Source organism: Myotis davidii, unplaced genomic scaffold (assembly GCF_000327345.1).
Source record: "Myotis davidii unplaced genomic scaffold, ASM32734v1 scaffold221, whole genome shotgun sequence".
NCBI classification, from domain to species: domain Eukaryota; kingdom Metazoa; phylum Chordata; class Mammalia; order Chiroptera; family Vespertilionidae; genus Myotis; species Myotis davidii.
In genome coordinates this window covers 3,770,768-3,783,028 of record NW_006293349.1, presented here as the reverse complement: position 1 = coordinate 3,783,028, position 12,261 = coordinate 3,770,768, and the positions used below count along the sequence as shown (strand labels likewise).

Here is a 12,261-nt window from a genome sequence, read left to right as displayed (position 1 = left end):
CGGGAGGAAGGAGGACAAGTGCCCTGTGGCTCGATGTCCCCACCTCCCAAAATACTCTCGTTCCGTAGCCAGGGCAGCCCGTGGCTGCAGAGAGGGAGGGAGAGGACACTCTGTACGGGACCCAGGTGGGAATGCCTTCCTGATTTGCCTTGGGGGAGGGAAACAAGCGAATCAGAGAAACCGGAGGGATGTCTACTCCGAGCGTCCTCCTCCGGCCGCCAGCTACATTCCTTCCATAACCAGAGCCTGGAGCGTCTCCCTTTAAAGTGACTGCTTGTCAAAGCCTGTGACTGGCCCCCTCCCTCCTTCAGGGCGGAGGATGAAGCTGAGGGCAGGACAGGGTGGCAAGGAGCCTCCTCTGCAGTCTGGACGGTGGGTGTGGACGAGAAAGGGAGCGCTGTTCCGCCCCGTGACCTCCGGTGCCTTCAGAGGCGGCTTCCGCAGGCTGGGGAGGACCCTTCGTTCTGCGAACACCCCGCTTCCCTGGACCACCGACTCGTGGGTGTCTCGTTAGGAGGCTCCATAGCTCTGCTGGGTGGAAGCAAGGACAGGAAGGTGCACACACCTTCCTCTCCTGGGTGCGTGTCCATGGACCACACGTCACTGACTGTGCACCTACTCAGCACCCTAGGTTGCAGGTTGGGGCGCATACAAGAGGCAACCAATGGTCGTTTCTCTCTCTCTCCCTAAACCAGTATTACATGAAATGCTGAAGGGTATTCTTCAAGAAGAGGAAGAGGAAGAAAAAGGTAAAGATAAAAATTATGAACAACAAAGTGGCAACAAATACACATCTATCAACAATTGAATCTAAAAAATCAAATGAGTAAAATAATCTGATGAACAGAATAAAACTGGTGAATGGAATAGAATCATGGGCACGGAAATGACTGACTGACTGACTATTCTCAGAGGGAAGGGGGTGTGGGGAAAGAGATTAAACAAAGATCTTATATGCATGTATGCATTACCTATAGACAGACAATAGGGTGGCAAGGGCCTGGGCGGGGTGGGAACTGGGTGGAGGGGAGCTATGGGGGGTGGGGACCTCTGTAATTAACAATAATTATTAACAATAAAGGTTAATAATTAAAAAAAAAACTAACAAAGGAGACTAGGACCAAATTATCAAGACTGATAAATGCTAAGAAATGTAATAGATCTTGATTGCCAACGGAATGGGTGCTTAAAGCTCTCAAACAAGCTACTTTGTTAACTCTACATTTTAGAAGGTTAGTTCTGACATCAGTTTGGGAAAGGGGAAAAAGAAAGGATGAGTGATGTTATTAGGTTGACTACTGTAATGAGAATTACAAGAAGCCTGAATTTAGGTAGTGATGATAGACCTGGAGGGAGAAGTTTGACTAAAATGAGAGCAGTTGTGCAAATCTTCAGACTTGATGGGAAAAAAGAGAAATAGTGTGAAGTCACTCTACCAGGTCTTAAGGAGGGCAGAGTCTAATGGTGACAATGGGACAAAGACATGATATAGAAATAGTTCAAGGATATATGAGAGCACAGAAGGGTGAGATGAAATTAATAAAAAGCTTCCTGGGAAAGTTACTGAAGCTGATGAATAACAGTTGGTAAGGCAGACAACCTGAAAATGTTTGCCCTCTGAAACATACAAAGCATCGCCCAATTAGAACTCCTGCCAGAGGTATTTCAACTTTATCTAATCACAAGGGAACAACCAGGCCTACTAAAAACAGAGAATATCCACTACAGCCCATGAGCTAGACCCAACTTGCTTCCTGTTTTTATAAATAAGGTTTGCTTATATGGCTACGTTCATACTCAGAGTAGAACTAATAGCTGTACCAGAGACTACTAGTCTAAAATTTTTATTACCTGGTCCTTCACAGAAAAAGTTAGGTAATTCTTGCTCTAGAAAATAAGTGATTGGCACGCTTAAAAAAAAAGTCATTTAATAAAATTTTTAAAAGCAAGAGACTAAGGCAGGCAGACTGTTTTACTTTTAAAAGACAAGAGACCATGATTAGTTCCTTAATTAGTTTATGGCATTTAGAGGACATTTGGGGACATCTACACATTGATTAATATCACATGTTAAATAATGTCCTTAAATGTTGATGCTACTATAGTTATATAGGAAATATTCCTAGGATACACAGGTGAAGTTATTTAAAAGTGAATCGTCATGATGTTTATGTAATTTCAAAGAGTTTAGAATAAAAGCCACCCACATAAATGTACATATCTATATATATAAAAGGCTAACATGCAAAGTGTCCCCTTGGGAGTTCAACCAGGAGTTCAATCACTCGCTATGGCATGCACTGACCACCAGGAGGTGGCGTGGAATGAAGGAAGGCCCCAGCCGGCAGCCAGACATCCCTGGACTGGGAACAGGCGCAGGCCAGGCTGAGGAACCACCACTCCTCCCCCCGCCCCTGCGCAGGAATTTCGTGCACCAAGCCTCTAGAATGTGTGTGTGTGTGTGTGTGTGTGTGTGTGTGTGTACACGTAGAGATACACATATATTTTTTTACTAAGGAGAGAGGTTGATAAAAAGCAGACAAGAGGAATGGCCTATTATAAAATCCTAAGTCATAAAGCAGACTCACGTTGCATTACTGAATCCAACATATTCATTACCAGCCATCTTATTCAAAAACTGCATCACCTATAAACCAAAATTTAAAGGTGTCAGTATCAAAAAACAAAGATATAAAGAATGTAGCATGAAAACTGAATTCTATATTGCACTTACATAGTCAAATTTTTCAGCATTATTCACTCCTTGCTACAAAGAAATGAGACATGAAAACATTAATGAAGGTACCACATTTAAGTTTTAAATGAATATAATATAAAAATTTCAAACTATCATAAAATTAATATACTGTGCATTAGTACTTTCAAATCTAGAAAATGCTTCTAAAGTAACCTAATATTTACATAAATTATATACATTTTTTTCATTAATATCCTATGTTGAAAATTATCCGAGTTACAAAGGGAATGCTTTATTTTAAGTATAACTTTACCCAACCCATAGTTATAGAATTTTAAATACAAGTTACTCCAAATCCCGTATCTTTCATGACAGATAATCTGCTAGACAATGTTAATTCCATATTTTTAAAAAACTTAAAATAAAGTGTCACCCTTAGAGAAAAAGTAAGTATGGTTTTAAATTAAGAGCAATCTACTTATATTTTTTAAATAACCTTAAACCAATATATAGTTAGAAAAATGAGTTATGTTGCAAAATTAATCTTTTAATTCTAGTATATGCAAACATTCTGGATAGATTTTACTAGTGTAGAGAAAGCTCTACTTTTAATATTTCACTTGTTATATAATAAACCTTGAAATAAAAAAACATATTTCAGAGTCTCTAAAAAGTTAGCTACGTCTGTATTTAGCATTGTGCCAATTCAGAATATAGAAGATGTATTGTTTCATCACTTCTATTTCTGACATGTTAGCTACTGCAAATGTCAATAGGTAAAACCTATGTAATGTAGATCAGTTCAAGTAGCCAAACGGTTGCATTTTACCTCAGCGAAGTTTACAAAGCAGTAAGTTGTAGATCTGAAATCAAACGTATTAATTGGTGATGTGCACCCAAAAGAAACAATACATCTCTAAGTTTAAAACAGGTTCAAAATAAAATAATTTGACAACTATAGTTTTAAAAATAAAAAATTTTAATTTTACCTTCAAAAAATCCAAAACATTGTAATTAAAATTTTAGTATGGGGGGAAAACCTGCATGAGAGTATTATTTAATTGAATAAAGCCAGGTTCATTCTGCACTTTATATGCAGATTAGAATGTGGCTGACAATCTGTGGAATCCTAAAAATCACTTTAAGAAAGAATGCACAATCCACATATATAATCAGTAGCTAGAAAGAACACCACATTTTTTCACCAAATTAGTTATTAACAAACTTATACAAGGATAATTTAGCTACAGCCATATTGTAATCACTATGTCTTTGCTCTAAAACGTTCTTCTGACATATTTTAAGTTTTCTTTCCTTATAATACACCAGAAATCAGGATGTAGAAATGTAACTCCGAAGCTGTTCAATGAAAAATAATTAAAAGAAGAAATTACCAACTTCATTGAACTGTTGCAGTTGTCAAAATATTCCATAGATCCTAATGCTGTAAAATATGTAACAACATTTAAACCACAAAAACCTTTTTAACCTATAAAAAAGCATAAAAAACAAAAACCCCAAAAAAACTAACAAACAAAAAGAATCACAACTCTTTTGGAAAAGGATGTCAGCATTTGCATTGTGATGTCACATGATTACTGGTTATACAATTAATCAATGTAAAACAAGTTATATTGAACTTTCATTCTCTCACCTAAACTGTGCCCTATAAAATTAACACAAATTTTCTTTATTCACCTGTTGTGTTTAATAAAAGAAAAAGAAAAAAGAAAAGGAAAAAAGAAAAACTGTTCGAATCCTAGACTATGGCCACCTTTCTGTAGCTTACGAAAATCAAGTACGATTGAGTTTTGTTCCTGTGGTTTTTTAAAAAACTTTCATATTTACCAATGCCTATCATTATAAAAAATTTGAGTAAGCTACTTGAAGTGTTCTAGACAAATTATGTAAAAAATCAAAATAAAATATTTGAATGGTGGTGTTGAATCAAAAAACTCTCTCCAAAACTTACCCCATTTAAATGTAAAAGCACTTGGTTACTATTTATTCTTATTATCTATCTTGGAAATAGCATTTAATTTAAGTCAATAAATATATTTGCCCCTGTATCTCTTGGAAAGACTTCATGAACCCAAACAATCATAAGATGTCATGTTATTTTTATTTTGAAAAAGTTACTATATAGAACTTATTTGTAAAGATATATAAAAAAAAATTACGCATACAAATAGAATAAATACCCTGCAAACAAATAAGCAAACGTGAACTTAAAAAACCATCCTCATCATCAATTAGTGGGTGCAGCGGTGTGGAGGGACAGGGGTGAAAATTAAAATGGTCATGGGCACATGGGGGCTGGGTAGACTCTTCCCTTTTATTTTGTGTATGTCTGAAGATTCTCATTAAATATTAAAGGGAAAACGTCTATTTGCTAATAATTTCTCATGTTAATTTACAAAATTCATCCTTGAGAATATTTTCTTTACCCTTAAAACAGTATTTGATTTTTAATTAGTTCATGTATCAGTGGATATTTTCTATTACTAGAATGAGTTTAATTCTTTCACTATTTTAAATTTTTACGAATGCACAAGTTGAGAAATATCACTGACAACAGATGAGAAGATAGAAATAGAAAAGGTTTAAAAGCAATGTGATGCCGAAACCGGTTTGGCTCAGTGGATAGAGTGTCGGCCTGTGGACTCAAGGGTCCCGGGTTCGATTCCGGTCAAGGGCATGTACCTGGGTTGTGGGCACATCCCCAGTGGGAGATGTGCAGGAGGCAGCTGATCGATGTTTCTCTCTCATCGATGTTTCTAAGTCTCTCTCTCCCTTCCTCTCTGTAAAAAATCAATAAAATATATTAAAAAAAAAAAAGCAATGTCACAGTATTTTACACATCTATCTCATTACATACGGAAGTCACAATAATCCTCAAAAATTATGTTAATTGCTGCTACAAAAACTAACACCGCGATTAGATCCTCCTTCTATTCTGCTGAAACTAAAGAACTGAAACAACCTGGTATTATAAGAGGACCTGCTCCCAGTCACTACAGTGCTTCACATCCTCACTACCACTGACTCCACTATTCCAAATGTTCTCTTTTGTTGGTGGCCCACAGGTTTTCAGAACCGGAAGCAGTGCACCATGGTAAAATTTGGGACACATGAGAAGTATACCTTTCTTTTGGGAAGTGGGAGGAAACCTAGATTAAAGGCAGATTAACTTCTAAAAAAGCATATATAAAAACTGAGATTTGAAAATTGATAATCTAAAGCACGCCTTTTACTCTTGGGGGAAAAACCCTATGACCAGAAATATGTTTATTCCAGTTTTAAATCACTGCAGCATTATTATATATCGTGTTATTTTAATCTTTAAAAGTTACATTAAGTATAGCAGGAAAACTTTAAAAAAAATAAGTTGGACAAAATATACTTACTAAATTTCTAATCCACTGATCAAATGACTTTTTTTAAAAAAATGTTTTTATTGATTTCAGAGAGGGAGGGAGAGGGAGAGAAAGAAACATCAATGATGAGAGAGAATCGTGGATCCGCTGCCTCCTGCACTCCCCACACTGGGGATCAAGCCCGCAATCTGGGCATGTGCCCTGACCAGGAATTAAACCTGGGACCTGCAGGCCGACGCTCTATCCACTGAGCAAAACCAGCCAGAGCTGACCAAATGACTTTTAAAAAGCAAACCACATGGCTTGTTTGAAAGGGCAGTAATCAGATCGAGATTACAAAATTATATATATTTATTTTTCTATAAACATACCTATCAAAGATATTAAAGAATCTACATTCCTTTAAAGAAAACTTTATGAATGAAAATTTGATAAAGAGGCAGTGTTTCAACACTGGCTGATAAAATGTATTACTAGAGTGGTTTTACAACCCATTTTTACAAAATACTCATGAACTGAATCATGTATGCTACAATTTAACAGGTGAAAATATCACTGTTAACAGAAATAAATTTAATATAAAAATGACAAAGTCGCTGCATTAATCCATTCTTTTCTATATAAATAACTTGATTCCATCCATAAAATATGGATATAAAAGCCAACCGACAATTATAGATCTTAGAGAAAAGACGCCTAGAAGTAAGGCAAAACAAAGTAACTGAAAATTTTATAAAATACTCCCAAGTTTAATCTTGCTTTAAAGAGAATGCTTTAAAAGCTAAATATTTGGAGTATTTTAATAGGTATTACAGATAAAAAATAATGTTCTAAAACTAGTTTTTTCATAGATTAAAAAACATAGCTTGAAGGACATTAACGAAAAGCTAAAATGGAATCCTATCTCGTAGCCATGATAAAATAAATACCCAAGCTCTGGGTGATCCTTAAGCAAAGGCCTAGGCCTACAGGTAGTGAGCACCCACTACTGTCTCAAGAATGACCATGCACCACTGAAAATCAGATGTAACTTTTAAACCAATAAATTTGCTTAAAAATAAAGCAACAAAGAAGTGAACTGTTTGGCAATAAATTATTTTTCATTTAAAAGAAACCTCAAATACACCAACGTGATATAAACATGAAGTAATAAACCCATACAACCCTTTCTTATGCATGTCAGCAAGTCCAAGGCATCATCAATTGCTCCCAGAGCCACAAACCACCTTAAAAATGTGGCTTCCCAGCCAGCCTGACAGGTTACTGCTGACATAACCAAACGGAGCATCGCAACAAGCAGATTTTCATGGAGCATGATTAACTCATTTTAAGAGAAAGAAGGGAAACAAACTTCTTATTTTTTAAATTAAAAAATACTTCTGATATTAAAAAACAGCTTCTTCAAATGACAAACACTGGAAACTACCACTAGAATAGATACATAAACAAAGACAATGTAAGTCTTTTAAGATAAAAAAGCAGAAGTGTGGCAATAATCTTATAATATGTTATCCTCGTTTTTCATGCCCTAATCCTCAAGTTATTATTATCAGGCTTAACTTTCAAACTACAGCTACATGCAAAGTTTTACCACTGGAAAGAAAAAAATTACGTAAGAATACTACTATTCCACCCAGAATAACAGTGCCCCTTTCAAATTTATTTTTCCTCTTTAAATCAAGTGATCACATCATCATCATCCAATAAAACTACATCACAAAGTATTCCTTTAAATTTAATAGCTACCATAGAGAAAAAGAGAGGAAGTATAGTACCTTTATGTTTTATTTATTTATTTTTTATGTACAAAATGACATTTCTTTTATGAAGGTATTTACCTATATAGCTTTGTTTAACATGTTAAATATTGGCGGTTTCCTACAAGTTTAGTAGTTAAGAATTTATGCAACAGGTTGCTTCTGTCCAAATCCTCCTTTTCTCCACAATCTGCTAATCCTTTGAACACTTGTTCTGCCTCTTGCCCCATTTCCTGAGGATCACCACCAATCCTACAAGGAAAAAATATCAATACTACAAAATTATGAAATAAAGAGTCTTACTAAAGACTCTACTTTGTGTGTGTGTGTGTGTGTGTGTGTGTGTGAATGGAAGTAACGTGAAGAGACTATTTTAATAGCACCATAATAAAGTTTTGAATTTGAAAGGAAAAAACATAGCTTGAAGGACATTAACAAAAAGCTAAAAAAGAGAATCCTATCTCGTAGCCGTGATAAAATACCCAAGCTCTGGGTGCTCCTTGAGCAAAGGCCTAGGTCTACAGGTAGTGAGCATCCACTACTGTCTCAAGAATGACCATGCACCACTGAAAATCAGACGTGACTTTTAAGCCAGTAAATTTGTATCGTTTGTATAAATTAAAATTCAGAAAATAAAATTTCTACTTCTTGGACAATATAACTGTGGCAGGTAAAGACAAAGATGTAATTAACAGAAACAGCAAACAGAATAATCAGGAGATTTAGCTCAAGCCCGATTCTGCTGCAGTTAAAACCCATGCAATTTCTTCACTGCACATGTTAAAGTGAGGGTGCTGGGCTTGAAGAACCTTTCGGCTATGGTTTTCTTACCCCAGTTTCAATGACCAACTCATAAACATTACATGGTCATATAACTTGTAGAGATTACATACAATTAATATAAGAGTTTTGAATTCTTTTTTGAAGAGTCTATTATATACTGGAGCAGCGAGTTTTAGAGGTACACCAACTTTACCCCGATGTATCTCTAGATTTAGATAAAGATCATTAAAAAAAAAAAAACCCTTGTGAAACACCTTCTAAAAAACAATCAAAATAAAAATTTAAAGTGACCTTAACTATAAACCATACCCTAAAGCTTCATTTCCAGTAAACTTAAACTTTTATAAATTTAAAATCATGATCAAATTTGTAAGTACAAGATGACTCAGTTAAATTTTTGCTCTGTTGGACGCTGAACCACACTTGTGTATGTGTGTTTTAACTCTGTTTCTAAGTGCTCACGTTAATATGGCTTAATGTGAAGTTCATGGCTGTGAATGAACATGGTAAGTGAAACTAATGAAGTGACAGTATGGTATGACCAGACATGCATTTCCCACACGTGGCCTTGCAGTGTGGTATATTAAACCCAGGAATCATTAAACACAAGATGAATGGAGTTAGGGAAGGCATTTGCATATGCCCTTTCTTGATACTATTGTTGTGCCACATTAATCTTTCTCCAGCATAAGAGCTCAAACTAGGATCCATGGATCAGCTTCAAAGGGTCTGTGAACTCCCAAAAAGTTACATAAAATCATGGTATGTGAACATTTTTTCTGGGAAGATCCACAAAAGGTTCAGAACCCTTCTTGTTTTTTCATTAAGCACTATTAACACATACAATATATTATTATAAATTTGCTCACCTCTAACTCAAGTTACTTATTCAAATCTAACAATTATTAATGAGACTTTTCTCTCATTGCAGTGTTTATTGCACTGCATGGTAAGGGCCCATTTACTTGTGTATACTCCACACTATAATGTAAGCCACCTGAAGGCAGGGCTGTGCCTAGCTATATTCATATTATAATTTTCTAGAAGAGACAAATAGTTTCTTTTCGCCTCAAACTGACAACTTTTCTCCTATGCAAAACGATCATAAATAACTAGATGCTATAATGGACAAAATGAAAATTTCCAGAGCTTACTGAATTAGTTACATTAAAAAATAACACTTGGTTATATTACCTATGTCATTAGAGTTACAAGGATTAAGTGGGTCAATAGACATACATATTCTTAAGATTAGTCTTATAATTTAAAGGCCTCTTCTCATGAGCATATAAAATTCATGAAACAGAGGATTCCTAGCATACAAAAGTAGATGAATTTTCATTAATTGGGCCAAGAGCATAATTTATATTCAAACATTCTTTGTCTAGCCAAGATATCCCATCCTCAGTCACACACCTACAAAGCCATACATTTACTTTTTCAAGCTTGGAACACACAGCACAGATTTACTAAGACAGCACATAAATGTTCCAAACACAAATGAAACTTACTTGACTATAACTAAAGTACATAATAAAATCTAAATAATACCACACAACAGAACTATTTTCAAATACTAATTTCAAACATTACAATAGAGCTTCCAATTATTAAGGCAAACCAGACACTGAAAAATTTTTTTAATTAAAACATACAATGCAAACCAAAGCATAAAAAATAATGTAACTTAATAATTGGAATTAAGTCTTAATTACTTTAGTTATTATACTAGTATGATTGAAGTAAACCAAATAAAACAAGTTTAAATGAAAATCATAATTAAAGTTCATGAAAATGTCAAAGACTTGAGAATATTCAAGGGTAAATGTACTTTGTCTTAACACAAAGTACCAGAACATTTGTTCCTACATATGATGACAAACATTAAACAATAAAATGTTTTTAACTCTGTTTACATCTGTTCATTTTAAAAGAGCCAAAAGGAACAGAAAGAAAAAAAAACCCAAAACTTTAAGAAGAAAAACTTGTGCCTATTGTTCAGCAGAGACTTTTTGAATTTTTGCCAGCTCTTCAGATCAAGAATAACTGTTGAAATTTACAATGAGTCATCTGTTTTGAAATTGTATCATTTATTTTTACATTAATAGATATCCTAATTTTATACCAAAAGAGTAATTTAACACCAAAAGAAAACTTTTTACAGTTCTACATAAATAATCCAAAATTCACATTTATGCTTTAGTTATTAAAAAGATGTACTAGGTAAAAAGGAAACGTCACCATTTTACCTTTATTAATGAAGTCACAACAATTGCTCCAGCATTTACCATAGGATTATGTGGCTTATCTGTAACACATAAAAGCAACAGCATTATTTCGAATACCTGATATCATTTTCTGTGACGCATAGTTTTTCCCCAGGAACATGTACCTATTTCTTTATGTAAGCCACTGTCACAGTTTTGGGGGGGATGGTAGGGAGTATGGAGAATGCACTTAAAAATCACTTTCACCTCCAGGAAGCTGCTATCCTAGATGATGCAAATCGACCAAACTGTGGAACGACCAGTCGCTATGACATGCACTGACCACCAGAGGGCAGATGCTCAGCACCGGAGCTGCCCCCTGGTGGTCAGTGCGCTCCCACAGAGGGGGCACCGCTCAGTCAGAAGCCCTGAGCTGGGCTCACAGCTAGTGAGTGCAGCAGCGGCGCAGGAGCCTCTCCCACCTCCGCGGCAGAGCTAAGGATGCTGGCATAGGCCTGTTCCAGCCATCAGTTGGACACCGCCCCCCCCCAGGGCTGCCAGACTGCAAGAGGGCGCAGGCTGGGCTGAGGGACCCCCCCCGCCCCCAAGTGCACGAATTTCGTGCACCGGGCCTCTAGTAATAATTGTATACGTGAACAAAAATTCATGTACAGAAGGCAGTGCTGCGTGTTAACACATTGTTTGCGGGTAGTTTTTATCGCGCGCTAACAGGTGGCGTGGGCCATTTTTGCTAATTTTTTGCGCAAATGGCAACGTTCAGTAAAATTACGATAACTTTAGTTTACGTATTTATGTTACCTGCATTCTACCACTAGTCTATAAAAAACGTATTAATACGTGTCCCGCACTCTACTACCAGTCAACGTAAAACATATAAGTAAAACGTATAAATACATTTCCCGCATACAATGTGTTAAGAGTGCATCCAAATTTTCTAATTCTGCCATTTATTAGCTATTTGACTATGGACAACTAACTGATCTTCACTGTGCATGTTTTCCCATCTGTAAACTAGGATAACAATAGCACCAGCACCCCAGCAAGTCATAACGCTTAAATAGGTAAAGATGGTACTGGCATCCTCCAAAGATCACATCATAATTAAAACTAAACTACAGTACAGCCATTATTGAGAATGACATGAGCTCTGACTGACCAGAAGTCCTATAATTAAGGACATAAAGAAGCCAAATGGAGATTGGTAGGAGGGGCAGAGATTTGAACAGGCTAGTCCCACACCCACATGTGTAGGTTAAAAATTAGGAGGGGAAACTCGCAGCTCAGAGGCCTCCTGAAAATTGAGGGATCCCGCCCGGCGCTCACACTTGGCTCTTTCCCAACATATCGATGCACACCAAGCTCCCACCCCAGGGTTCCAGTGGCAGGAAGAGAAACCCCTATAACTTCTGGCTGTGAAA

At 36.2% G+C, this 12,261-nt stretch overlaps 1 protein-coding gene across 6 annotated transcripts in view; it reads right to left on the bottom strand.

Annotated features, from left to right (window-relative positions):
- The window catches only part of GLS (glutaminase), a 57,392-nt gene that overhangs the window by 33,238 nt on the left and 11,893 nt on the right, over positions 1–12,261 (bottom strand). For 4 of the 6 annotated variants that reach the window (XM_015566093.1, XM_015566096.1, XM_015566094.1 and 1 more), the window contains exons 7-9: positions 10,865–10,923; positions 2,735–2,767; positions 2,589–2,647 (exon numbers count right to left, since the gene is read on the bottom strand). In XM_015566093.1, the coding sequence (XP_015421579.1) occupies positions 2,589–2,647; positions 2,735–2,767; positions 10,865–10,923 (151 nt within the window). Of the gene's footprint in view, positions 1–2,588; positions 2,648–2,734; positions 2,768–4,092; positions 4,143–7,913; positions 8,060–10,864; positions 10,924–12,261 lie in introns of those variants that run through there. The other 2 variants (XM_015566097.1, XM_015566098.1) reach the window with 2 other exon arrangements.